General features: G+C 34.4%; 4 protein-coding genes across 6 annotated transcripts; 3 read left to right on the plus strand and 1 right to left on the minus strand.

The window, feature by feature from the left end:
* Window positions 1-365: 365 nt before the first annotated feature.
* Window positions 366-4,141, plus strand: LOC106758098 (2-alkenal reductase (NADP(+)-dependent)). Its single transcript, XM_014641014.2, has 5 exons — window positions 366-851; window positions 939-1,119; window positions 2,987-3,153; window positions 3,314-3,396; window positions 3,577-4,141. Exons 1-5 carry the CDS (start codon window positions 621-623, stop codon window positions 3,953-3,955), a joined length of 1,041 nt encoding a protein of 346 aa, XP_014496500.1. The 5' UTR covers window positions 366-620; the 3' UTR covers window positions 3,956-4,141.
* Window positions 4,142-7,462: 3,321 nt separating this feature from the next.
* On the plus strand, window positions 7,463-10,275 carry LOC106759296 (14-3-3-like protein A). Of its 3 annotated transcripts, none has more exons than XM_014642400.2 (5): window positions 7,463-7,585; window positions 8,069-8,579; window positions 8,664-8,786; window positions 9,335-9,451; window positions 10,000-10,275. In XM_014642400.2, the coding sequence occupies exons 2-5, from the start codon at window positions 8,100-8,102 to the stop codon at window positions 10,048-10,050; spliced, it is 771 nt and encodes a 256-aa protein (XP_014497886.1). In that variant the 5' UTR covers window positions 7,463-7,585; window positions 8,069-8,099; the 3' UTR covers window positions 10,051-10,275. The 3 variants fall into 3 exon arrangements, with proteins under 3 accessions (XP_014497886.1, XP_014497885.1, XP_014497887.1); XM_014642399.2 differs by having other exon boundaries at window positions 7,468-7,585; window positions 8,048-8,579; XM_014642401.2 differs by lacking the exon at window positions 7,463-7,585 and adding an exon at window positions 7,595-7,728.
* A 1,038-nt stretch (window positions 10,276-11,313) lies between these two features.
* On the plus strand, window positions 11,314-16,005 carry LOC106759393 (glycine--tRNA ligase, mitochondrial 1). The gene is made up of 7 exons (XM_014642549.2): window positions 11,314-12,343; window positions 12,702-12,896; window positions 12,983-13,207; window positions 13,623-13,682; window positions 14,354-14,434; window positions 14,532-14,937; window positions 15,464-16,005. The coding sequence occupies exons 1-7, from the start codon at window positions 11,369-11,371 to the stop codon at window positions 15,694-15,696; spliced, it is 2,175 nt and encodes a 724-aa protein (XP_014498035.1). The 5' UTR covers window positions 11,314-11,368; the 3' UTR covers window positions 15,697-16,005.
* A 1,099-nt stretch (window positions 16,006-17,104) lies between these two features.
* LOC106759521 (heparan-alpha-glucosaminide N-acetyltransferase) lies at window positions 17,105-23,044 on the minus strand. The gene is made up of 14 exons (XM_014642728.2): window positions 22,893-23,044; window positions 22,453-22,767; window positions 20,015-20,152; window positions 19,752-19,833; window positions 19,508-19,584; window positions 19,208-19,314; window positions 18,750-18,864; window positions 18,543-18,659; window positions 18,344-18,435; window positions 18,109-18,175; window positions 17,945-18,023; window positions 17,762-17,853; window positions 17,531-17,674; window positions 17,105-17,449 (listed from the first exon to the last, which is right to left on the minus strand). The coding sequence occupies exons 2-14, from the start codon at window positions 22,696-22,698 to the stop codon at window positions 17,423-17,425; spliced, it is 1,383 nt and encodes a 460-aa protein (XP_014498214.1). The 5' UTR covers window positions 22,699-22,767; window positions 22,893-23,044; the 3' UTR covers window positions 17,105-17,422.
* Window positions 23,045-24,310: the final 1,266 nt, after the last annotated feature.

Raw genomic sequence — 24,310 nt, forward strand, 5'->3', positions numbered from 1 at the left:
AGTTTTATGTATAAAATAAAATTTTGCCAAAATTGAGAATCCCATCAATTTGTAAATAAATAATAGGAGATGAATAATGAGTCAGTATTATAAGATGTCTTTTAAATACAAATTAAAAATGTTTATCGACAACATACTTTATTACTATTTGTAAAAAAAATATCAATGTTGTTAAATAAAAAAATGGTAGAAATACATATTTATAACAAAAATATATATTTTTAACCAAATTTACCGAAAATTAAAAATCTATGCGATTCTAATTATTAATAATCAACAATAATGTATTAGAAAAAATATATTTTTACATATTTACATTGTACTGGTGTTCCAATCCAAACAAACACTATAGTTTTGCTGCTCTTACATGATTCCATTAGAATGGCGATTAGAAAGGTCAACAAGTGACAGGCGTGAAGGGTGGTAGGTAGAATGAAGAAGACAGCGGCATCGGAACACGCGTCGCAAATCTAGCTACTCGGAGGATGAGCTAATTAGGTGCACGTGTCATAATTCAAACGAACATTTTCCATTGTTAAACTTTGACAGAACTTTCAGTTCTAGTAGCTCTCTTCTCCTCTTGCAAAGCGCATTTCAGTTGGATTAGATCTTGTCCGATCATGTCAGAAGAAGTAGTGCAAAACAAGAAGGTTACATTCAAAGGCTACATAGATGATGTTCCCAAAGAAACCGATATGGAACTCAAGCTTTCAAACATTGAGCTCAACCCGCCGCCACAAGGCTCGGCAGCACTTCTCGTGAAGAACCTTTATCTCTCTTGCGATCCATACATGCGAGGCCGCATGCGTGATTTCCACGGATCTTATATCCCTCCTTTTGTCCCTGGCCAGGTTACAAACTACTAACTGCTTTAATTCTGTTATACTATGATGCCATGTGATACAGTGAGTAACTGATTCCTGTGTGTTTTGACGAAGGCACTTGAAGGATTTGGTGTGTCTGAAGTTATACACTCTGATCATCCAAATTACAAGCCTGGTGATTTGATTACTGGGTTTACTGGCTGGGAAGAGTATAGCGTCATCCAGAGAACAGAGCAGCTCAGAAAAATTCAGCCTGATGATCGCATTCCTCTCTCCTTCCATGTCGGTCTTCTTGGTATGTGGCTCCCCTCAATCTTTACTATTGACTTACTGGCACATGCTTCTTTCGTTATTTTGTTTGCTATTTGGATTTATACCTTATAATATGTGCTTGTGGTTCCGGATATGATTTATGAGTTCATTGTTGGTTATTAGTATAAGAGCATAACAGTACAAACTTCACTATATTGATTGTGACTTGGCTCATCTGAGCTAAGTGTGAGACAATTGATGCACTATAGAACAATTTTTCCTTTGATAATTGTCTCACTAGGAATCAAACTTTTCGATTGTTATTTGGCTCAGTCACCTATCCTGGTAGGACAATTGATGCAATTCGCAACAATTTCCTTCTCAGCAATTGTCCTACTAGGAATTTGAGTTTTCGATTCTGACTTGGCCAATCTTATTTTGACAGGGAATAATTGATGCTATCTGCAACTATTTTCCCTTTAACAATTGCATGAAAAATCCTAGATTTGAGGATTCTTGTGTCCCGCTGTAGTCAAACGGTGTTACATGTAGGTCACCATTGTTGTTTGAGGGTAAGTGTACCAATTTGGAAGAAATGTAAACTTGAAGGGAAAATTGTTAGGATTCCAGGTGTGAGTTTGAGTCTCATTTTGAGTAGGAATGAGAAAAATAAACAATATACAAGGAAATAAAACTCACAAACTCATTATCTTTAGGTTTTTTATTTAGAGATGATGTCATAATCTCTTATATGAGTTCTCTGGTTACTAGTTGGTTTCAAATCTCCTTGGTATGCTGACGATTTGTTTGTCTTGGTGGCTTGTTTGGATGTGTACAATATAGACTGGGTCTTGTATCGAAAATTTGGTACTTGTGCTTAGAAATGTTTATGCTCAAAGGGTAATATATTAAATGTGGAAGGAACTCGTACTTCAGAGTTAGATTGTTAGGAATCTAACCGTTAATTTGAGTTCCACATTGACGTGTGAGTTTTAATTCCCACAAGCTCTTTCTTCATTTCCTTCTTTTATAATTTTACTCTTTCTATTGTTTTCTTTATCTATTTGTTTATGAACAATGTTCTGAAACCTGTTTCACAGCTATACCGAGAGAAACATCCACCACTGTTATGGGATTCTTTTAATAAACTGAACCGATGCTAGTTTTGTTTGTCTTCAAATTTAATTTGTTATTGTTTAAAATATTTAGTTTTGTGCTGTGTTCAATAGTTTTAAGGATGATAGTCCAAAGAAAAATGGTAGTATTACTAATGAGAAAAAGTGCAGAGACAGTGAAAGAATTAGACTGAGAAACAGGTAAACCTCTCTACGGACGAACTTGAAAAATCATCTTTTCCCAACCTACAACCAAAACTAACCAGATTGATCTCCCTTCTCCTCACTCCACTTTGTCTATATCATAACTAGCTTCTTCCATTGTCTGTGTGTAGCTCCTCTATGTATTATAACAGAATAGAATACGCTGCTGTGTGTAACTTCCTTTTTTCCGGATTTTAGGCCCAACATCACCCTCATTCATAACCGAGTGCCACTAGATTTGGCTTTTAGGTTGCTGAAAGTGTTGATAGTTCCTTTGTACCTATAGATTCACTCTTTTGTTGAACATTATAGTCACTAATAGATAAAGTAGGATTGCACCATTTTGAGTTTAGTCATTATTTTCAGATATTGGGGTTGGAAGGAATCCTCTCATTTTAGAGAGTTCCATATTTTTATCCAATTATGCCTTTTTTTGGCACAGTTGTTATGAACATGTATATCCTTTAAACATTCAGGCTCGGTGTTTATCTTTCTCTGACTTACGTATGGAAGTGAAATCACTTTCCATTCTTCTACTGGTGCTCTGGTTTGATAAAAATTAACCATTCATTTTTTCTTTTAATTTTATAGGAATGCCAGGTTTTACTGCATATGCAGGATTTTTTGAGGTTTGCAGCCCAACCAAAGGAGAATATGTTTTTGTATCTGCAGCATCTGGTGCGGTAGGTCAGCTTGTAGGCCAACTTGCTAAGTTGCACGGTTGCTATGTCGTTGGAAGTGCTGGATCAAAGGAAAAGGTCAGTTTCACTAATGATTGCCAAAAGTAAAACGGAATGCTTGAATTAGTTGTTCCTTCATGAACACAATAGATGAAGTATTGACTTTTAGACACATCGATGCACACAGACAATTGAACCTAGTATTTTGTTCATTTTCTTATTGAATTTGTTGTATTAGGTTGACCTTCTAAAGAATAAGCTTGGATTCGATGAAGCTTTTAACTACAAAGAAGAATTAGACCTGAATGCGGCTCTACAGAGGTTGGTAACAGTCTCGGGAAAATAAAATTGAATGGCTATTGTCTACGGAAACAAAATGGTTTTTTAGAAGTTTTCTTGAGAAATAAGTTTCCAATTATTTCTACTTCTCACGGGTTAGTTATTCTTCATGTCACTGACATTACAAATTGTAGACATCATTTATCCTGGCTTGCATGACAGGTATTTTCCACAAGGCATTGACATCTACTTTGACAATGTGGGTGGGGACATGCTTGATGCTGCTCTCCTTAACATGAGGATTCATGGTAGAATTGCAGTTTGTGGGATGGTATCTCAGCAAAGCCTTTCCAAGCCCAAAGGAATATACAATTTATTCAATCTCATCTCAAGGCGCATCAGAATGCAGGGTTTTTTGCAAAGTGATTACTTGCATCTATACCCGCGCTTTTTGGAAGATGTCTCAAATTATTACAAGCAGGGAAAGATTGTGTACATTGAAGACATGAATGAAGGCTTGGAAAGTGCTCCATCTGCTTTCGTTGGACTTTTTCATGGCAAGAATGTGGGTAAGCAAGTCATTCGTGTTGCCCATGAATGATTTTTAGAGTATCGTGCTAGGCACTGCTAGCTGAAGACTGATATGTTTTAAGCATATTTGGTTGAGTTTTTTGGATTTACTTAAACTGCGGCTTGGCCTTACTCTATCACCTTCTACCTTTTGGAGAAAATGTAAACTTTGTAATATGCCTAAATTATCTAGAAGATAAAGTAGCTTCATTGGGTATTTCGCTCTTCCAAAATGAAAATATATACGTGTAAAAAATAAGAGAATCAAGAGTAGATATATTCATGCTCTCACTTTTTCTCCTCGCTTAAGAGTTAAAATTGCATCTGGTTTGGTTAAATTAGATCAACAAAGATAATTGTAACTGTACAAGAAATAGATGAGAGGTATAGAGCTACGAAACTCAAATCATGTTCTCTATCCGAGTTTCATGATCAGTTGAAATTAGAAAACTTCAGCATAACTGTGAAGGGGCTCATGGAATAGCATAGGACTTAGCAGTGAGCAATAACCAAATGCCGAGGGCTTTCTGATAAACCCATTCAACGTATTCTAATTACATATGATATTTTTGTAATGAAATTGTGTCTCCCCTTTCCTGTGGAACAGTAGCCCTAAAGCATTAAGAAAATCTCAAATGGAAAGATAAATCAGTACTCTTTCCGCTCGATGAATATTTACTTCTGTAACCATTTCCATATTTGTGTAAATATTCGTTATTCGAGTACTCGTATATTTTTTTTTAATATACACGGATATTCGTAAATATTTATAAAAAATATTCTATAAAAGTAGTATAAAGTTATAAAATTAGGAAAAACTTCTTTTAACAATACTTTTTTAACAACTTTTTGACAATGTATATGTGACAGTTTGTGATTGGTCCGTTTTAAATATTTTTTAAACATAAATTCAAATAGACCAATAAAATGATGACACGTGTCCCGTCGTCAAAAAAGTTATTAAAAAGTGTTGTCAAAATATCATTCTCCATAAAATTAAGGCCGAATGAACTTCTGAGGTGAACAACTCCACTGCACGCTATTTCTTTATGAAGCCTAAGAATTTACACCTAGTTATGCTAGAGGCTTTAAAATATATTAAGTTGTAGAGAGGATTTACCTTTGACAAATATCCAAATGACTTCACTTTAACTAACCCCCACCGCACCTAAGTCCTACAAGTATAAATATACTATGCACACGTATTTATTTCATATATTATCTTTCTGTTGTGGTGTTTTTGAAGTACTTTTACTTTTATCCCTTCACCAGTCAGTTTCATCTATATCTCCTATCAAAAGTAAATCTAAGGAGCCTTAGACCATTGAAGGCTCAACCACTCAGTTAATAGACATGACAATTCGACAATTAACATAGTAGAAACTAAAATAACCGGAAAGCATTTCCCTGTATTTCTGAAAAGCCTTAAATAATCCTAGAACAAATTAATGATATTTTAATTGGTGGTGAAAATGAAGTAAAGTTCTATGAGCACCCGCAGTTGTAAACTCCTTTACAAGTTGTTAGACAATTTTTTTTAGGATGTATGCTCACATCGACATATTATTCCACCTCATAGAAATGTTAATTTGATTTATAGTTAATGAATTAGTCTAAACTCACTTTTAAATAAGTCTTTTTTAGATCACTAAGCGTGAACAAAAATTATCTTCAAAATATCTTAAGTGGGTTAAAGTTAGAGTCAAAGTGAGTTTATAACAATACTTCAATTAACTTTTATAATATAATACTTTCGATTTAAATGAAAGAGCTAGCTCAATTACTCCATGAAGGTTAAGTTGAATCTATCCAAATTGGAGTTCCTGCCAAGTGGGCCAAAATTAAAGATCAAGTCAAGTTGACCCATGAAAAATTTGATCTAAGTTAGGTCAAAACGAAAGTGAAATTGAGTTGGTTAGATTGAAGGTTAAAATGAAAATACAAGATCAAAAATTGAAAGAAGTTGACTTAAGTCAAACGTCGAAACGAGACGATCTATTCAGAATAAATATCGAAATAAGTTAATACACATATAGGGTTGAAAATCAAGATGAGTCGTCTGATGTTAATCAAGACGAGTCGCCATAAATCGATAGTCGATATAGGCCGATAATTGACATTGTAGAAACAAACTAAAAATAAAAAAGAACTATCCTTAACTAAAGATTAAGATAGATAATTAATACTTAAAAGCCAAGACAAGACAATCAAATTAATAATAAAAAAAACTATCTTAAAACCATTCAAAATTAAATATTAAATCCTCACTTGATAGAGATCTTAATATCAAAGTCTTTGATGTATAGAAATATAATTAGTCGTAAATAGAAAAATTGTTACGAAATGAAAAAAAAAAACAATTTTAAAAAGCAACGAGAACTAATTTTAAAATGATTCTAAAGCACAATTTCTTATTTCTTACTTATTTCGACTTATTTATTTTAATAAATATATTTAATTCTAATTTATTTTATAAATTTCTATCATGTCAACCTTCTCTTTCTTAACCTATCTAAACACTACAGTAATATAGGTTAACCCACCGACCACCTATTCGTTCATTAAAAGTTAAAAGAAGAAAAAAAAAAGTAGAGAGATGTTAAGAGTGTCAACTGCTGCAAAATTCTCTCTCTTCTCATTGATTCGCTTATAATATTTACTGAAGAAAAAACTGGAAAACGAATTCAGCGACGAACAGATTCTCTCTCTTGTCCAAATTGCATCACAGCAAAAACTGGATAATCACTGTCGTTATTTTACTCTACAATTTGATTCATTATCAGTTTTACAAGGAAACCAAATTCAAAAATAATAATAATAAAAAAAAAAACACTGAATGAATTTTTAAGTTTGACATTGACTCCTATTTTTAAGTGAGTTGTTAAAATTTTTCATAATTGTTACACTTTTAATTAAGTTATTGTTATTAATTTATTTTTTATTAATTAAGTACCGGACATTATTTACTTACTTATTTTTAACTATTAGAAAATAATATTATAATTAATATAAATGAGATGGTGAGATAAAATGAGAAACCACTATCACCTAATTAAATTAAAATCTAAGCTAGAAATATTCAATTAATAATAATTATTATTATTATCAAGTCTAATAATGGCAACATGCATCAGTTTTATGACTAGTAACTCGTGGTTTGTTGGGTCCAGTGAAAACGCACGCAAGACAGAAGAAAAGTTGGCATTAAAAACAAAAGAAACAAAAGCACGATGTATGTTACCGTGAAATGCGAGGCGAGGATGGGCCCACTTCCATCTAACTAAGAATATTCCATATTTTGGAATTTTAATCAAAATCTTAAACTTAATAATATTGGTATTAAAATATCAGTAAAAACTATATAATTAAATTACAAAAATTCAAATATACCATTATTCACTTATTTATTATTAAAACTTTTAATTTTGTTTAGAAACAAAATTATAGTGTTATTGTAAAGAAAACCACAAAGACAACCCTACGCATCGACTGCAACTCTACTAATTCACATTCCGCAACAACGGTCAACGCGTCGCATTTCTCACGGAATCTCCGCCATCCGCCACGTGTCAGATTCTCATTGGACCTCTACTCTCCTATATCAACGCCTACATCCTTGTAACTTTTCCCCCTTTATTCATTTTCATCCTCTCTCTCTCAGGTTCGTTCTCTCCCCCCTCTCTCTCTCTCTTACCTCATCACCGCACTTTCATCTCTTTTTAGGGTTTCCATTCCGCCTATATTTTTTCTGTATTTTGTTTCTCCTAGGTTTCATTCATCCAGATCTGCATCTTCTATTTCTAGGTTTTCAGTCTCACCACTCACTCCTAATTTTCTTTATATTTATGTTTTCTAGATTTATTTTTGCATATCATTTCGTTTATTTGAATGTAGTCCAATTTCATCTTCGTACGGGGAAAAAAAGTTTAATTCGATAAACCGATCTTTCTGTGTGTCGAGTTATAGTGAAACTGATCGTTCGTATGTTTATTCTAAAATAAATTATTAATTATAAAATTGCGAGTAATTTTGTTTATTCAGTGGGACACCTACTCAAACTTGTTAAAATTTAAATTAGTTTTAGATCTAGAATAAATTCTGATTAACTAAGATGTGATTCTAGGTAGTGAAATTTGCATTGCAGGATTACGTGGTGAGGTTCGCATATCTGAGAAATGGCAGATTCTTCTAGGGAAGAGAACGTTTACATGGCGAAGTTGGCCGAGCAGGCCGAGCGGTATGAGGAGATGGTTGAGTTCATGGAGAAGGTAGCGAAGACTGTGGAGGTCGAGGAGTTGACTGTGGAGGAGAGGAATCTTCTCTCTGTGGCGTACAAGAACGTGATCGGGGCGAGGAGGGCTTCGTGGAGGATTATATCCTCCATTGAGCAGAAGGAGGAGAGCAGAGGCAATGAGGACCACGTGGCTATTATAAAGGAGTACAGGGGAAAGATTGAGACCGAACTCAGCAAGATCTGTGATGGGATTTTGAACCTCCTTGAGTCCAACCTCATCCCTTCTGCTCAATCTCCCGAAAGTAAAGTCTTTTACCTTAAAATGAAGGGTGATTACCACAGGTACCTTGCTGAGTTTAAGACTGGGGCAGAGAGGAAAGATGCTGCAGAGAGTACTTTGCTTGCTTACAAATCCGCTCAGGTATGTATATTGTTGTTTATCTTATGGAATGGTAGTTGTTACTACTTCGTAGCTGAACTGAAAATTTGTGTTCATTTGATGCAGGATATTGCTCTTGCTGACCTGGCCCCCACCCACCCTATTAGGCTTGGACTTGCTCTCAACTTTTCTGTGTTCTATTATGAAATCCTTAACTCACCAGATCGTGCTTGTAATCTTGCCAAGCAGGTATATCTAAAGCCTTTTAATTTTTTTTTTTCAATTCCTTGCTTTTGCTGTATGTCTAAATTGTTCATGGATTAAAAATTGTTTGAGTTGTCGTGTGTGGACCTCAGTCTTTGTTGATTGGTCTGATTTTTTAATCAGCTGGTGCTCAAGTTCCTCAGTATCTTGATTCACTGGAATCTGTTGTGTCCACTCACTCTGTGTTGCTTTGAAAAGTCAGTTTTTGAGCAGAGAAGTTAAAAAATGCATATCACAAGTCACAGCAGATGCAATTCATAAAGTATATAATATTAAATGCACCCATGTATTTTTTTTCCAAGATTGTAGAATTTAATTCTATTATGGCTCTGAACTTACCATTGTGATACTGCTTTCAATACTGTTCACCCCTTAGCATTTACTTTTTCCTTGTTTGACAATGTTAATGTACTATGTCCCATTTCGTGTTATGACGTGTATGGATACTCTGATGTATTTTTTTCCTTCATGCATTGCATTCCTCTATTCTGCTTTCCCTTTGGTGATCTGGGAAAAATGCTTAACTATGGCAGGCATTTGATGAGGCAATTTCTGAGCTTGACACATTGGGTGAAGAGTCATACAAAGATAGTACATTGATCATGCAACTTCTCCGTGACAACCTGACTTTGTGGACATCAGACATCACGGTATCTCTTTCTCTCTTGTACTGTATGGTACTAAATATTTCTTGTTTTGCATTTAACTGTAGACTTGAGAATAGATTTTTTTCTGGACACCGTTGTGTAAACCTTTAATTTTGATTTCTCCTCTCGATTGTTGGAGAAAGTTAAATTGTAAAGGAACAAGCCATGGCATATGGTTGTTTAATAAGCCGAACACCAACATAAACCTTTCATTTGTAAGAGTCCAGCATAGGAAACTTGAAAACTAATCTAAACTTTTTGGGTTTTACATTATTCTAGTTGTGGAAATCGAAATACTAAGTACCCTCTCCGATACTGTTGGTGTCATGTCGTAGTGTGATAGTCTTTAAGCTTTTCTCAATGGACTAGTTAAATGTTATCCTCAACTCGAATAATGACAAACAGTTAAAATATATTGCGCCGACTATCTTTCTGTTGCTGTTGATAGCTTGTTTAGATATATAGGGCGTAGTTTTAAGTTGCCTCTTTTCTCATCCGTTTGAAATTGTATATGTTTCGAGTTTTTCACTTGAATTGCCTTTAATATTCAGGACGATGCTGGGGATGAGATCAAGGAGACAACCAAGCAACCAGGTGAATAGGCCATGACAGTAGTGATGTGGTAGTTGATGGGATATGTATTACCCTAAATTAATATAGATCCAATGTGGCTTGCCATAGTAGGATTGTATTAATGAATTTCATAATTTCAAGTGCGAGTTGCGCTTGGGATTTACAATGTTTCTGTGGTTCTATATGTGTTTTATTGATGAGATGAATGTGGCTTGGTGGTTTAGTGATTTATAAATTTTTTATTGTTGCGGGTATATGAATTTTAAGATTCATTTTTGCATTTAATGCCTCTTTCTATATGCTCCCGAATCTCTTGCAGGGCACAATCGAGCTAACTAACTAAACTTTCTTTTGTAGCAAACAAATTCAATTACCTTGGAACTTAATATCTGTCCCAGGTTAATATTTTAATTTATGACATGTCTGTAAATTCTGCCGAGTTTTTGTAAAATTACACAAATTCGACAAAAAAGATATTTTTGTTTTATTTCAAAATATTCCTTGTGTATTTTTTGGGGATAGGATACAAAATAAAAAGAGAAAGAAACACGTACCTGGTGTCAAAAAATAGAAATATACTTATTATTAATATTATTAATTTGAATTGGTTAATATATTTTTGTCGCTCTTTTATTGAACGTCTTTGTCTCGTTAGTGTTTTCTCTTTATTAATGTGAAATAATAAATAAGATAGCTGGTGCTATAGCTTTCAATAAAATGCATCCATCATTATGCACCATGTTACAATAAAAAATAAATAAAATTTTATGTTCCATCAATAACCTAGCTTGCTCACGAGTTAAAACTAGGATATCTAATGTACTTTAACAACAAGTAAATCTGTACTGATGTTTATACGAACAACATGCTACCTGTTATAATAAATTTTTATATCACCGGATTCTCGATATTAAATATGAACTGAATTTTTCAATATCTATCAAAGAATTTGACTTAGAAGATGAAGAAAAAGGAATATACATTTCTATCAGGAAAAGTAGAAGGTTCAGAATTTGTTAATTTCACAATTGACTAACATGATTTGACCCATAAAGCATCACAAGGCTGAATCTTATGACGCTGTCACAAACTATAGTAATTTCTTCTTCCATTTCCATGCTTTCTTCAGAATGTAGATTATATATACCTTCCAAAACAATTTTTTTTTTTCAGAATAAGTTAACGATTTAAAATGGAGGTGTAGGAAGCAAAATCCCCAAATACATTATTGAAATAAGACGTCCAACCCGGCCCAGTCTGATTAGACACCAAAAAAGAGTTAGCTATTACCCTATTGTGTTGTGGTATTCCCCCACTGAACACTCTCTTTGGTCGCTGCGAAATGGTATGCTTAAGCATTTAGTGAGAGTGAGAGCGATAGCAACAGCAATATCTTCTTCACCTAAAATATCTTCTCAACTTCCAATTCCATCCACTTTCACATTCACTTTCTCTCTATCATCTTCTGCCATGGCCGCCACCGATGACTCCCTCCGCAAATCCCTTGCCGACAAGCACGCCGCCGTCGAGGCGCAGGGCAACGCCGTCCGCGCTCTCAAGGCCGCGGGCGCCCCCAAGACGGAAATCGACGCTGCCATCGAAGCCCTAAATGCGCTCAAGCTGGAAAAAACGTCCATCGAACGCTCCCTCATCGGAGGTTCCGACACCCGCGAGGCGTTCAGGCAGGCTGTGGTGAACACCCTGGAGCGGCGCCTGTTCTACATCCCGTCGTTCAAGATCTACCGCGGCGTTGCCGGCCTCTTCGACTATGGTCCTCCCGGCTGCGCCGTGAAATCGAACGTCCTATCATTCTGGCGGCAACACTTCGTTCTGGAAGAGAACATGCTTGAGGTGGATTGCCCCTGCGTCACTCCCGAAGTCGTTCTCAAAGCCTCTGGACACGTGGATAAGTTCACCGATCTTATGGTAAAGGATGAGAAGACCGGCACGTGCTACCGCGCCGATCACTTGCTCAAGGATTTCTGCAACGAGAAGCTTCAGCGTGATCTCGCCTTGTCCTCTGACAAGGTTTCGGAGCTGAAGCACGTGCTTGCCACGTTGGATGATCTCTCTGCGGAGGAGCTTGGCGCTAAGATTAAGGAGTATGAGATTGTTGCTCCTGAGACTAAGAACGCGCTCTCTGACCCTTACCCTTTCAATTTGATGTTTCAGACTTCCATTGGCCCCTCTGGGTTAAGCCCTGGGTTCATGAGACCTGAGACTGCGCAGGGCATCTTCGTGAATTTCAGGGATTTGTATTATTACAATGGAAACAAACTGCCTTTTGCCGCGGCGCAGATTGGTCAGGCGTTTAGGAATGAGGTGAGGGTGTTTTGAAGTTGCTGTTACTTTGTTGAACTTGGTTTGTGTTGATATAAGAGTTTAATTTTGATACTTTCTAAATTAAAAATAAGGCACTTTTGGATAAGGTTTTCCACCCTACTCCACAAGAGGAGAAAATATGAAAGTTAAGATAAATAAGCTTTTTCAAGAAACTAGTTCTAGTGTATGGGAAATTAATTTCATTCTTTATTTTTTTGTAAGTGCTGATGGAAAAATTTATCTCAGCATAACATAATATTAAGACTGTTTGTAATTGCACGGCAGATGGCAATGTGAAATTCTTTACTCTTATCGGATGTGGAATGAATTAGGATTTATATGATTTTTGTGTGTGTAGATATCTCCACGGCAAGGGCTTCTCAGAGTTCGCGAGTTCACGTTGGCTGAGATTGAGCACTTTGTTGACCCTCAAGACAAGTCCCATCCTAAGTACGCTGAGGTTGCTGACTTGGAGTTCTTGATGTTCCCCAGGGAGCTGCAAATGTCTGGACAGTCTGCCAAAAGGATTCCTCTTCGTGATGCTGTTTCCAAGGTTGGTTTGGTTTCATGTTTGAAGTTATCATGGTGGTTTTTGAGCTTCTGTTCTTGTTCCGTTTTTTTATGGCTTGTTCTCATCAGGGAATTGTCAATAACGAGACTCTCGGTTATTTCATTGGGAGAGTGTATCTTTTCTTGACGCGTCTTGGTATAGACAAGGAGCGATTAAGATTTAGGCAACATCTTGCAAATGAGATGGCCCACTATGCTGCTGACTGTTGGGATGCGGAGATTGAGTGCTCCTATGGATGGATTGAGTGTGTTGGAATTGCTGATAGATCTGCTTATGATTTGCGTGCTCACACGGTAACCACTCTAACTCTATGCAATGGTATTGTAGTTCACGGTGTTTTCTTTGTTGTCTTTAAATACTATCTGTTGCTATAATTCAGGGTTCATGGTGTTTATATATCATATTTAACTAAATGTTCACATTTAGGTTTTATGTTATACAAAAACCAAGTTGTCCTTTTATTGAACTCTCCCGATTCTTGTTTCTTCATCACTTGACCATCTATAAGTTTAGTTTTAGGTATTTGGACTCTAGCTAATATTTAATTTGGCTAAAAATGAATACTTTGCTTAAAATTAAATTACATTGACATTGAGGAATGGCTATATAAAGATGGAGTAAAATGTATTTAATATTGAAGCGAAAATAATTATAGTCTTATGATGTGTGAATTTATTCATTTTCAAAATGCTCAATTTTATATCGCAGGATAAAAGTGGTGTTCCACTAGTGGCTCAAGAAAAATTTTCAGAACCTAAGGAAGTGGAGGTACTATTTAATGCTCAAGTTGTTGTTTCTCTTATGCATATAGCACAAGCACGGAGCGCGTTATGAATTATTTAAATTTACAATCGAGATTTATAGATTCAAAATCATCTATAATAGAAGTTAGTTAAATATAACAATATTAACTTATTGTTACCTAATAAAAAGGTAATATAAACTACCCATCTAATGTTCTAAAAATGAAAAGAGAGTCGTAATTCATTTAAGACATTTTATCCCCTTCTTGATCATCATTAAAAGAAAAGGACGCTGACTGAGATTCTTCTAAAGACAAATTAACCACTTCAAAAAATTTCACATTATATAAAGATATGATACAAGAATAAATGAAAACGTTCCTAATAATACATATATAATCTAAATTTTCCTGATTATATAGGATATGGTACTTATTTTTATAATTATAATACAAACTTACACGATAAGTTTGAGTTTTTAACTCATTATGTCTGATCTTATTAATGCTATGTTGGAAATGTTTTTCAACTTGCAAACATCACCAATATGCGATATGTGTCGGAGGCAGGGACACCATTGAGAAGGCGTGTCTGAGCTTCTTAGTTTAATATACATGACTTGTCCCTTCAACATAATGCACAACCGTAAAAAAGTATTTTGGCCATCATTGATCAAGTTGCTTTTCATTGTTTCAGAAATTGGTTATAACTCCTGTGAAAAAAGAGTTGGGTCTGGCATTCAAGGGAAACCAGAGGATGGTGGTTGAAGCACTTGAGGTAATTGATGCTGTTGTCTTTTGTGCGTCTTTAATAGAACCATGAGTCCCTTACAAGAGCTGTTTTCATTACTTGATTCTCCAAATCTACTCTGCAGGCAATGCCTGAGAAAGAAGCTTTGGATATGAAGGCTGCTCTGGAGTCAAAAGGGGAGGTGGAGTTTCAAGTGTGTACACTTGGGAAAAATGTGACTATTAAGAAGACTATGGTGACCATTCAGAAGGAAATAAAGAAAGAGCACCAGCGAGTTTTTACACCGTCTGTGATTGAACCATCATTTGGGATTGGACGGATAATTTATTGCCTCTTCGAGCACACGTTCTACACGAGGCCAAGCAAAGCGGGTGATGAGCAGTTAAATGTATTTCGCTTCCCTCCACTCGTAGCTCCAATTAAGTGTACAGTTTTCCCACTGGTTCAGAATCAGAAGTATGAGGAGGTTGCTAAACTCATTTCCAAGTCATTAACTGCTGCTGGAATTTCACATAAGATTGACACTACAGGTATGTGGATGACGTTCTCTTTAATATGTAAAATATACTGCCAGTTGATAATGTAAAAATGTTGTTTTAGGTTTACAGTTTACACTGAATGATTGCATAAATAAATAAATATAAAATGAAGAAGTTAATTAGGATACAATGTGGATCATGGTTATCAAAATCGCGTACGAGTTTACGTTCTCACACTCCTAAACCAATTTAATCTCCGGTGGAGTCGTCTTTTGGTAGGCTGTGTAAACTCGAGTGAAATCACTGAGTTTAGATGCAATTCAGCAAGCTCAATTGGACATTAGAAATTAGCTAGAAATTCTTCTGACTTTATTTGTTTCTAGGTCAATATATATGCAAAATGCATCTAGGGAATGATTTCATGGTTCATTGGCTCTCTCTTGCAACAATTTGGCTGCTTTGGGTGTTGAAGTTGATTCACCTATTACACCAAATACTAATTTATCTCTTTGTTTATGAACTCTAAAACCCAAATGCTAATTTATCTTTGTTAATATTTTCTAAAAATGTTTTGTAGGTACATCAATTGGAAAACGATATGCAAGAACAGATGAACTTGGCGTCCCATTTGCTATCACTGTAGATTCAACATCATCAGTGACTATTCGGGAGAGGGACAGCAAGGATCAAGTTCGTGTTGATGTGGAAAAAGCTGCCATTGTTGTTAAGGAGGTAACTGAAGGCCATAGGACTTGGGAAGATGTGTGGTCAACTTTACCTCATCATTCTTCTACATCTGCCGATGATTGAATTTCAATAGTCGCCATCTAGGTTGAGATATTATAGTTTTCTTTTACCAAATTTTGTGTTGTTTTTGAGCTGTGAGTCAAACTACAGGGATATTACTGATTGTCAACTAGTAGATACCCCTTTCTTTTGTTAAATGTTTCTGCAACATTTGCAGTTGTTTGTAGTCAATAGATAAAATGCTATTTTGACAAAATTCTGATTTTTTAATTGCTTCTCCACGTTTTCTAACTGCAATCAGGGCGGCGGATCTGAAGAGTACTTCATACCTGTATGCTACATGCCTTAACCTATATTTTTAATTTGGTTTTATCTGATATTGTTCTTCCCACTTCGTTATTTGTTCAGGTTTTATCTGGAAGCAAACATTGTCATAAATTTCGTAAGATAGCTGCTTACTTATTCTTTTTTTTTTTTCATAGCATTTTATGTTAAAGAAATTTGCTATTTATCTCTGCAATTTAAAGTCGATTTTGTTAATTTTTAATGTATTTTTAAGAAAGAAAAATATTTTTTACTTTAAAAATCTTAAAGAATTTTTGCCTATAACGTGTGAAAAGTTATATCAGCTGTATAAACATCTAATTTAGAATGCAAATGAATTGAAATTATAACAAGAACATTAGATGCGGTTTAGGAGCAAATGCATAGTCTCAGAAAGCAATTTTGCCATCTTAGTAATATGGATACTTGGAGTACTTTTTCAGATAAAAAAAACATTATCTTTTTAGAGTATATATTTTCATTTTATCCTTTTAAAGGTAGTGGTTTTTTTAAACTAAAATAACTAGTTTATTAGTTTTATCTTTTAAATATATTTTTTTAATTTGACCATTTTGAAACAAAAATAAATATTAAAAAAAGGAAACATGTGTTTTCATGATGAAAATTTATTATTAATCAATAAAAAATTATTAATTTCTAGTTAACCGACCCACTTTTAGAAAAATTGAAAGGCTGTGCTATTGGCAACCTTATATCCTTTCGTGGGGATAGGAATCGTTGGTCACCCACTTGAACCACACTTTTCGACCACAAAAAGCCCAAGATATATTATCCCTTACAAGTGATTGTTAGATAGCCCAAAGTGATTGGTGCCAAATAGATAAGACCCAATAAGGTTTTTCTTTTCAGACACTTTTTATCCTTCGAATTGTCCATATTCACTTTCTCCCTTTGGAGTGGAATGGGCCAGACGAAATCTTTATTCTATGACAATAAGTGTAAATAATCATCGAAAGAGAAAGCGAAGATAATTTGCATGAATGATTTTATTATCAGTGGAAAATGATTTACATCCTTTAATTCTGTTAACTCAATAGTCAAATTATCAAATAAAGAAAGACATGCACATAATATTTATAATGTTGTAAAACCATGCATGGAAAAAATGAGATTTCTAGACTAATAATAGTAACAATAAAAAAATATATAAACTAAATTATACATGGATATCGTGGTCCAATGCTTACTCTATGATTTCAAAGATATAGAGTAAAAGTAGACATTATATGGCAGTCGTACTATAAACAAAAAGCTGCTCTATATAATCATAGAGAGGTTTCCCCATCAAGAAATTTAGCTAACACTAACATATATTTTTCATGGTGCATGCAAGTGACGCCTGCAAGAGATGAGAGGAACAAAACTTTCATTTTCATAATGAACACCGCACGACCACCGTATATAAACTTCACCAATAGCATGTGTTGTATGTATATCTCTCTCTTCATGTACCAACTCCAACTAGCTTCAACTGTCATGCCAAATAGTCAATCAGATTACATTATCAGAGCATGTGAACAATAACCAAACAGACTTAGGACAACGAATTTACAATGTTATTGCGAGGACTCCCCCAGTAAAATCCTTGGATGAAAATTGGAAAAACGTTGCAAGCTGCTAGGATATATATCATCAATGCATGCATGCCCATCCATTCCAAAAAAATAGTCATTCGTCTATACCCACACACGTCAACCTGCAAGGAATGGGAACCAAAAATATTAATGTACGATTATCAAATGAAGACCTCTAAAATTTTTAATAAACACAAATAAAATCTAACCATTAAGTATATTCCGACAAAGAGGATGCCTGCAGTACCAGCAGTGACGCACGTGTAACTGAGGGAATACAGAACCTTATTTATATGCATTCCTACAAGAACAGCCAGGTCAATATCTATACACGACGTAAATGGAAGTGGAAAAATGGTCTTGTGCAAGAAATAGGTAAACAGACTGCATACCAAATAAATCCAACGCAAGGCCAAAAACTACAAGACAAGAGGTTGGGATCGTCCAATATATGGTTCTAACTCGGTGGTCCTGCATCCAGCAACATGGAAACAACTGAGTAACTTACATGTTACAAGCAAAAACAGCTAAGAGATAATACAAGAGCAAGTATTACCTTAAAATGGACAATAATATGTCCGTAGTGCAACCCAACCAAGCAAGTAATAATAGCCATCACTGAACTATAATGCCACAAAATGGATACAAAATTAGAGACAATAAAGAATAGCAAACGTTCTTATGAACTAAATTTGTAGCAACCATTTTTATTAACTAAATTTCACATTCAAATATTGGTCACTTTTTCTATCTCTCTCTCCTCACTGAGACTGACATAATGAGTTGTTCACCTTAGGAGTCCTTCGGGATCAAAAGGGGCCTGACACCAAGCAGGAGCACCGGGAGGCAATGGTCCATAGTTGGGAGAATTAATGCTGCATTCCTATGGATAATGATAAAAGNAAAAGATTAAGATAAAATATGTAAAAATTAGAAGCCAAAATAACTAGCATGATGGATCAGAAAAAATAAGAATAGAGAGGATCATACAGGCATCCGTGCATATATTGGTCTCCTGTACAGATGTTGGATACCCACTAACGTTCTATCAATCATCCCAACTGCGTTGCAGGCTGGTCCAGTGTCACCCCTTACTCCACATTTAACCTAACAAATCACATTTATTTCGTTTTATACCAATACTAGAAGCTAAATTCTTTCGAGTAAACTTAAAGCAACACAAGACATAATACTCACAGAAAATGTCTTTGGCTCTGAAGAAGGTTCTGTTTGAATTTGATACTCCCAATCAGGAACGTACAATCCATATAGCAAGCAAAGATATACGAAAGAAATTATAAAAGCCACAGCCCTGTTACAGTCAAACAGATTTGAGAAACAGATTTGAGAAACAGAGTAAATGGAAAAATAAATGCAAAAAAAAACACGAGAAGTTTCACTAAATAAAATTGAGAAACAGGTCAAGTGGAGAAGCATCATCATTAACAATGAACACAAGAATTCCTTCTCAACAAAACATGGTTGAGTAAAAACAGATATGGACATACTGCAAATAAAATGTCATGCCATGCACCAAACTAATAAATAATTAAGAAAAATGAAATACATTCTTGTGTGTTCCACAAACTTTAAAGAGTTGTATTGTTGTACATTTATCAAATGTAAAGTAAAAAAGTAACAGTTCAGAAGTTTACCACTGGTATCGGTACTTCCTTAAGAGGGATGGTCCAGAATTAACAGTATCATCACTCTTGAGCCAAATTTCACACAGCGCGGCAACCAAATAAGCTAACGCAATTCTCTGACATCAAATGAAGAAAATAGGGAATGATAAAAGGGAAAATAATTAGATAGTTAACAGTTAGTTGATTTTAATTTGTGTTCGAATTTCTTGAGAGCACACAAAAGTTACAGCTGACACTTAGACCTGAAGTTTTCTCCTCAACAACCAGTCACAAAGAGAAGCAAAGAAAACCCTGGCAGAGAGGGCATACCTGCAGTATTCCCATCCATCTTATCTGTTTAATATCCACTCCATATGTCAGATCGTTCACACGATGGAAATAACCTCCTGCAGAAGGTCAACAATATTAGACATTTGAAAGAGATACGTAACATACATATTACATAAACGAGGTTATGAACAAAAACACTATCCTGTTTCAACATTCAATCTTTTTAGCCTTACATCCATTAAAAACAACATTCTAAAACAGCTTAAAATTTAGTCAATAATACCTTGAAGAAAAAGGCCTAACACAAGAAGTTTTAGAGCCCGTAAACCTGCTTTTCTTGATGCATCGACTCTGCAAGACAGTTTCTGTTGAAGAAAAAAAAATGGAATAATTAATATAAATATTCATAATTAAATTTTCACAACAAATTCTAGTTCTATTTTACATTTCATAAAACAATCTAGATCGTAGAACTGCAAGAAATTGGGCAACGCTCACTTCTTTATACAATTCATTGTTGAGTTATATAACAGTTCCAATTGATACCTTGTATGTGAGAGCGAGGGAAACACCAACAATAAATAGGAAAAACGGCATGACATAATCAGCTAGTGTTAAACCATTCCATGGGGAATGATTGAGCGCTGGAATGAGTCCACCGGCATCATCAACCAGTATCATCAGCTGTGCATCAAAATATGATAATGTTAGTAAACAATTTTCAAACATGAAAAAAAAATACATAAAAAAAACAAATTGTCATCGTGTGTTCCTAAAACATATACTCCATTTGGCATAAAAATGAAATACCAATGGTCCAGTGGGATTCCCATCTGCTTGATATTCACAGATTAAGGAATTCTAAGATTTTAGGTCACTACACCTTCATCTTTCATCGAAGATCCAATAGTTTGGTCATGTTCACTAGAAAACAGCATAACTTGCATTATCGCACCAAACACCGCATGACTAAATAGGACAGCTTATCTTACCCGTACTAATTTCATCAGGCGCACCAAACAATGTTTAAAGTCTAAGAAAATATCGTATGAAAAATAATTACTTATACAAATTTCTAATAAAGTTTATTGAAACAAAATTCATGTAAGAAATTATCATCTTAGACTTCTTAGTCAGTGACGCATATTTGCCAACAACATTGGATATGCATGTAACTTGAACACGTACAATGATCCAGTGTATCATGCTGTTTTCCAAAGCGAATGGCAAACATTGCGTTTCTTCGTCATCACCAATTCAAAAAAGTAATACAAAAGTAGGTCATAGTGGTGACCAGTCGGTATTACATCTAACCGATTGCACGTTATGCTGCCTCCACCACTCTTTGCATGATGCATCAGTGAATTAAAATTAATCAAGATAACCAATAGGAAATTTCTGATTATCCTAATCCATTTACAATAGTTTATTTTTGTGGTATAGGTTAGAACTACCGTATAAAATCATGCGTGAAAAGAGGTGAAACTTAGGTCGAATCAGAACTACACGAGAAAACTGACGTTCACTGTCAAACGGTTTTTGGAGGGGCCAAAAATCACTTTGACTAATAATATATCATTAACTTCGTTAAGAATATCATGAATTTTTTAGTTAATTGTGATTGAAGTGTAAAGGAGGTTGAGAACCAAAACAAGTACTTTTATTCTCATGTAGGAATCAATTAAGTACTTAGAATATTTTCTTCTACAATTAAACCTGTATGTTCAATGACAAAAAAGGAAAAATAAAAATCAGGAAAGAAAACTAATAATAAGAGGCCGTTGAAGACATGAAGGGGGTCGAGACATACAATTTATTTCTCAAATCAATAATCAACAATTGCAAAAACTATTTTTTGCCCTAAAAACTTCTCGGGGTAAAAAAGATGGAAATAAAAACGTTTAAAAGAATTTGAAACACAAATAAAAATTCATTTAATACGCCATAATTTATACAGGAACAAAAATGGTATAAAAAAAGCGAGTGTATTAAAATTATAATCAGAGAATATTGTGGAAATTATTCGAAAGGGCAAGTAGCCGTAAAGCTGTTTAAGTAAACTGCTCCCAGAAGAAAAAGTAAAGAGAAATAATAACCCAAAGTCTCCAAAAACGGTGGGGGTCAAAACAAATAGTTTATAATTAGGAATGCAATTTGAGATAAGAGAATAAATAAAATGTATAATAATAACAAAAAGTGGCAAACGTTGGTTTGGGTTAAAAGTAAAATGGGAGAATATTAAGGAATTTGATAAAAAGGAAGCAAAGTAGCCGTAGTGCTATTTATATGGACGGCTTTCCAAATGACAAGAGATGAGTAACAGACCATCTCTCCAAATAACACCAAACAAACAAACAAACGCTATTCGTTTCTTCAAAGTAAAGCAACATTGCTTTAACACGTGCATAACCTTTGCACTGCAGTTTCGATTCTCTGCGATAACAAATTAAAGTCATCACAGAAAAAAAAAATATATATATATCATCAAGAATCTCTCCTTTCAATCAATCATCCTTTCCTCCCCTCCAATCATAACAACCATTAAAAAATCAGTGATTACTGGTTCGCATTGCTCAACTACAATCCCCAACCTCCTCTCTTTAAAAATCAAACAAGAAAGGAAAGAAAGAAAAAATAAAGGACTAAAACGACGTCGTTTGTCCCTTCCCAAAATTGCGAGGAAGGAAGCCTCCCAGTGTATTCCGTGACTGTTATGTTTCTCGTAACACATTTTGAAAAGCGTAACTAAATACCTAATTAAGAATTAATCACGTATCAAACTCAAAAAGAACCGGAGATAAGTTGGGTCCCACACCCACCGCGATATCTAGGGGCTAACTTAAAAAAAAATCAACCTAAACATGACAGATTAAGTGATTTACATAACAGCTAAAACAAATCTACAATAAAAAAACAAACGCTTATTTTCTCAACAGTAAAAATTAAAAAAAAAAAAAAAAAAAACAGAGGATGAGAGTGATTACCGCAACGGTGAGACCGCGAAAAACATCGAGGGAAACTAGACGCGGAGGTTTTGGCACAGTCTGTGGTTGATTCCTGGAGGATGTAGAAGGTTGTTCCTGAACGTTGTGAATGTTAAGCGGAGTGGTTTGAGCAATGGTGGAAGAAAGTGTTTGAGATCTTGATTCAGAGATCTGGCTATGGGGTAGTGCCATCTCCACGTCATCTTCATCATCCTCAAAGTTCTTGATAGCCTCGTAACTCGCCATCTCCCTGATTAGCAATGCTTCTTCCTGTTCTTCCTCTTCTCTCTTGCTACCATCTATTTATACACACATCTACACGTATATTCAAATCAATCAATAATATTAAAAATTATAATAATAATAATAATAAATAATTTATTAAAAGAATCCCTCTTTCTGAGTGAGTGAAGAAAGAAAGAGAGAAAAGGTCCTCTTACTTGAAGAAACAATGCACGCACTTCTTGAAAGAGTCTTCTTCTTCTTCTTCTTCCTCTTCTCTGTTTTTCCCTCCTTCTTCCTCCGTTCCTTCTACTCTTCCCTCAACTTCTTTCTTCGTTGCCTTCGTTTTTTCCCTTCTCCCCGCTTTTTATAGAAAATTTCACCTACACACAATATTTTGATATTTTCCGTCTTTTATTCCTCTATTTATTATTTATTTTTTAATTCTATAAATTACAACATAATATATCTCATATACGCCCCTTAAAAAAGCTTCCTCGGATAAGATTGTGTAACTCCTTTTTAAAATTTAAAAAAAAAATTGAAAAAAAAAATACCACTGCTGCACTGAATCTGCATAAATTCTTTTTCAAAGTTTAATAATAAAATAATGCACTGGGAATTAATTAATAAATATTGCACTTAATTTTGCTTCCATATTTATTTACGGTATGGTAAATAGTATATGAATTTATCATTAATTTATTAGTTGAGGTGCGTGCCACTAACCATTAACCACATTACCACGCTCTTGTTACCCCCTCATCCACACCAAGGCCACTCGTTATCCCCGACTATATAATATATATATATATATATATATATATATATATTCTACTAATAACTAACTAATTAGTTGTTTTAATTTCTCTTTAATCCTTCCAATGTTTTTTTACCAATTAATTATGTTATTTTTCTGGTGATACAATATTTAAATATCATAACGAAAATTCAATTTTGAATATTATATAGTATATATTAATTCTTAACTATTTTATTTGGTACAAAATATCAAAGGCTTTTTTTTTCTCACAGAACATTAAATATGTTTATTTTTGTTGCCTAATACATGTAGCAGTACTGGTAGTAATTATCTGGGCATTTATTTTTTCTCGATTCGCATTTTAATATTTTACCAATAAAACGAGATTTAAATAATTCTGAAGAAGGTAAGATTTAATATATTTTATATTCAGAAAACAGTATTAATTATAATTAATATTTTTATTTTACATTATGGGTAGAAAGAGTAATAAAAATTATGCGAGGGAAATCTAGCAAATCTCTTGGGTATTGTTTTGGGCCACTGAAGGAGACGCTTGAATTTTGAGCTGGTTAACGTGCAAAATCAGAAACAAGAGATAATAAAGCTGGTAGAAAATATCGTGAAAATGTTAGTTAGGGATTTTTTATATTACATTTAACATAACTTTTTAATAGTTAATATTCGTACGGATCTGTTGTCGAAGTTAAAGGTATGAGTCTATCGTCTAACTTCATTGTCATTAGTTCCACTAGTACTAGGTTAGAAGGTATTTTCAAAGTAAAGATTCAACTCTTCAAATATTAATAGTATATTAAATGTAATTAATTATCTCATTTCCTTTTACTTATATTTAAAAAATTTAAATAAATT

This window comes from Vigna radiata, chromosome 4 (assembly GCF_000741045.1).
Source record: "Vigna radiata var. radiata cultivar VC1973A chromosome 4, Vradiata_ver6, whole genome shotgun sequence".
Taxonomy (NCBI): domain Eukaryota; kingdom Viridiplantae; phylum Streptophyta; class Magnoliopsida; order Fabales; family Fabaceae; genus Vigna; species Vigna radiata.

What these genes read in the sequence shown, in the direction of transcription:
- LOC106758098 (XM_014641014.2), top strand. Translation starts at nt 621, where the DNA reads ATGTCAGAAGAAGTAGTGCAAAACAAGAAGGTTACATTCAAAGGCTAC. An exon ending in CTTCCATGTCGGTCTTCTTG is followed by an intron (nt 1,120 to 2,986) that starts GTATGTGGCTCC and finishes TTAATTTTATAG; the next exon opens with GAATGCCAGGTTTTACTGCA. An exon ending in GTGCTGGATCAAAGGAAAAG is followed by an intron (nt 3,154 to 3,313) that starts GTCAGTTTCACT and finishes TTGTTGTATTAG; the next exon opens with GTTGACCTTCTAAAGAATAA.
- LOC106759296 (XM_014642400.2), top strand. Translation starts at nt 8,100, where the DNA reads ATGGCAGATTCTTCTAGGGAAGAGAACGTTTACATGGCGAAGTTGGCC. An exon ending in TTGCTTACAAATCCGCTCAG is followed by an intron (nt 8,580 to 8,663) that starts GTATGTATATTG and finishes CATTTGATGCAG; the next exon opens with GATATTGCTCTTGCTGACCT. An exon ending in TGTGGACATCAGACATCACG is followed by an intron (nt 9,452 to 9,999) that starts GTATCTCTTTCT and finishes TTTAATATTCAG; the next exon opens with GACGATGCTGGGGATGAGAT.
- LOC106759393 (XM_014642549.2), top strand. Translation starts at nt 11,369, where the DNA reads ATGCTTAAGCATTTAGTGAGAGTGAGAGCGATAGCAACAGCAATATCT. An exon ending in GTCAGGCGTTTAGGAATGAG is followed by an intron (nt 12,344 to 12,701) that starts GTGAGGGTGTTT and finishes TTGTGTGTGTAG; the next exon opens with ATATCTCCACGGCAAGGGCT. An exon ending in CAGAACCTAAGGAAGTGGAG is followed by an intron (nt 13,683 to 14,353) that starts GTACTATTTAAT and finishes TCATTGTTTCAG; the next exon opens with AAATTGGTTATAACTCCTGT.
- LOC106759521 (XM_014642728.2), bottom strand. Translation starts at nt 22,698, where the DNA reads ATGGCGAGTTACGAGGCTATCAAGAACTTTGAGGATGATGAAGATGAC. An exon ending in CAATATATGCACGGATGCCT is followed by an intron (nt 18,436 to 18,542) that starts GTATGATCCTCT and finishes CATTATCCATAG; the next exon opens with GAATGCAGCATTAATTCTCC. An exon ending in GATCCCGAAGGACTCCTAAG is followed by an intron (nt 18,176 to 18,343) that starts GTGAACAACTCA and finishes GTGGCATTATAG; the next exon opens with TTCAGTGATGGCTATTATTA.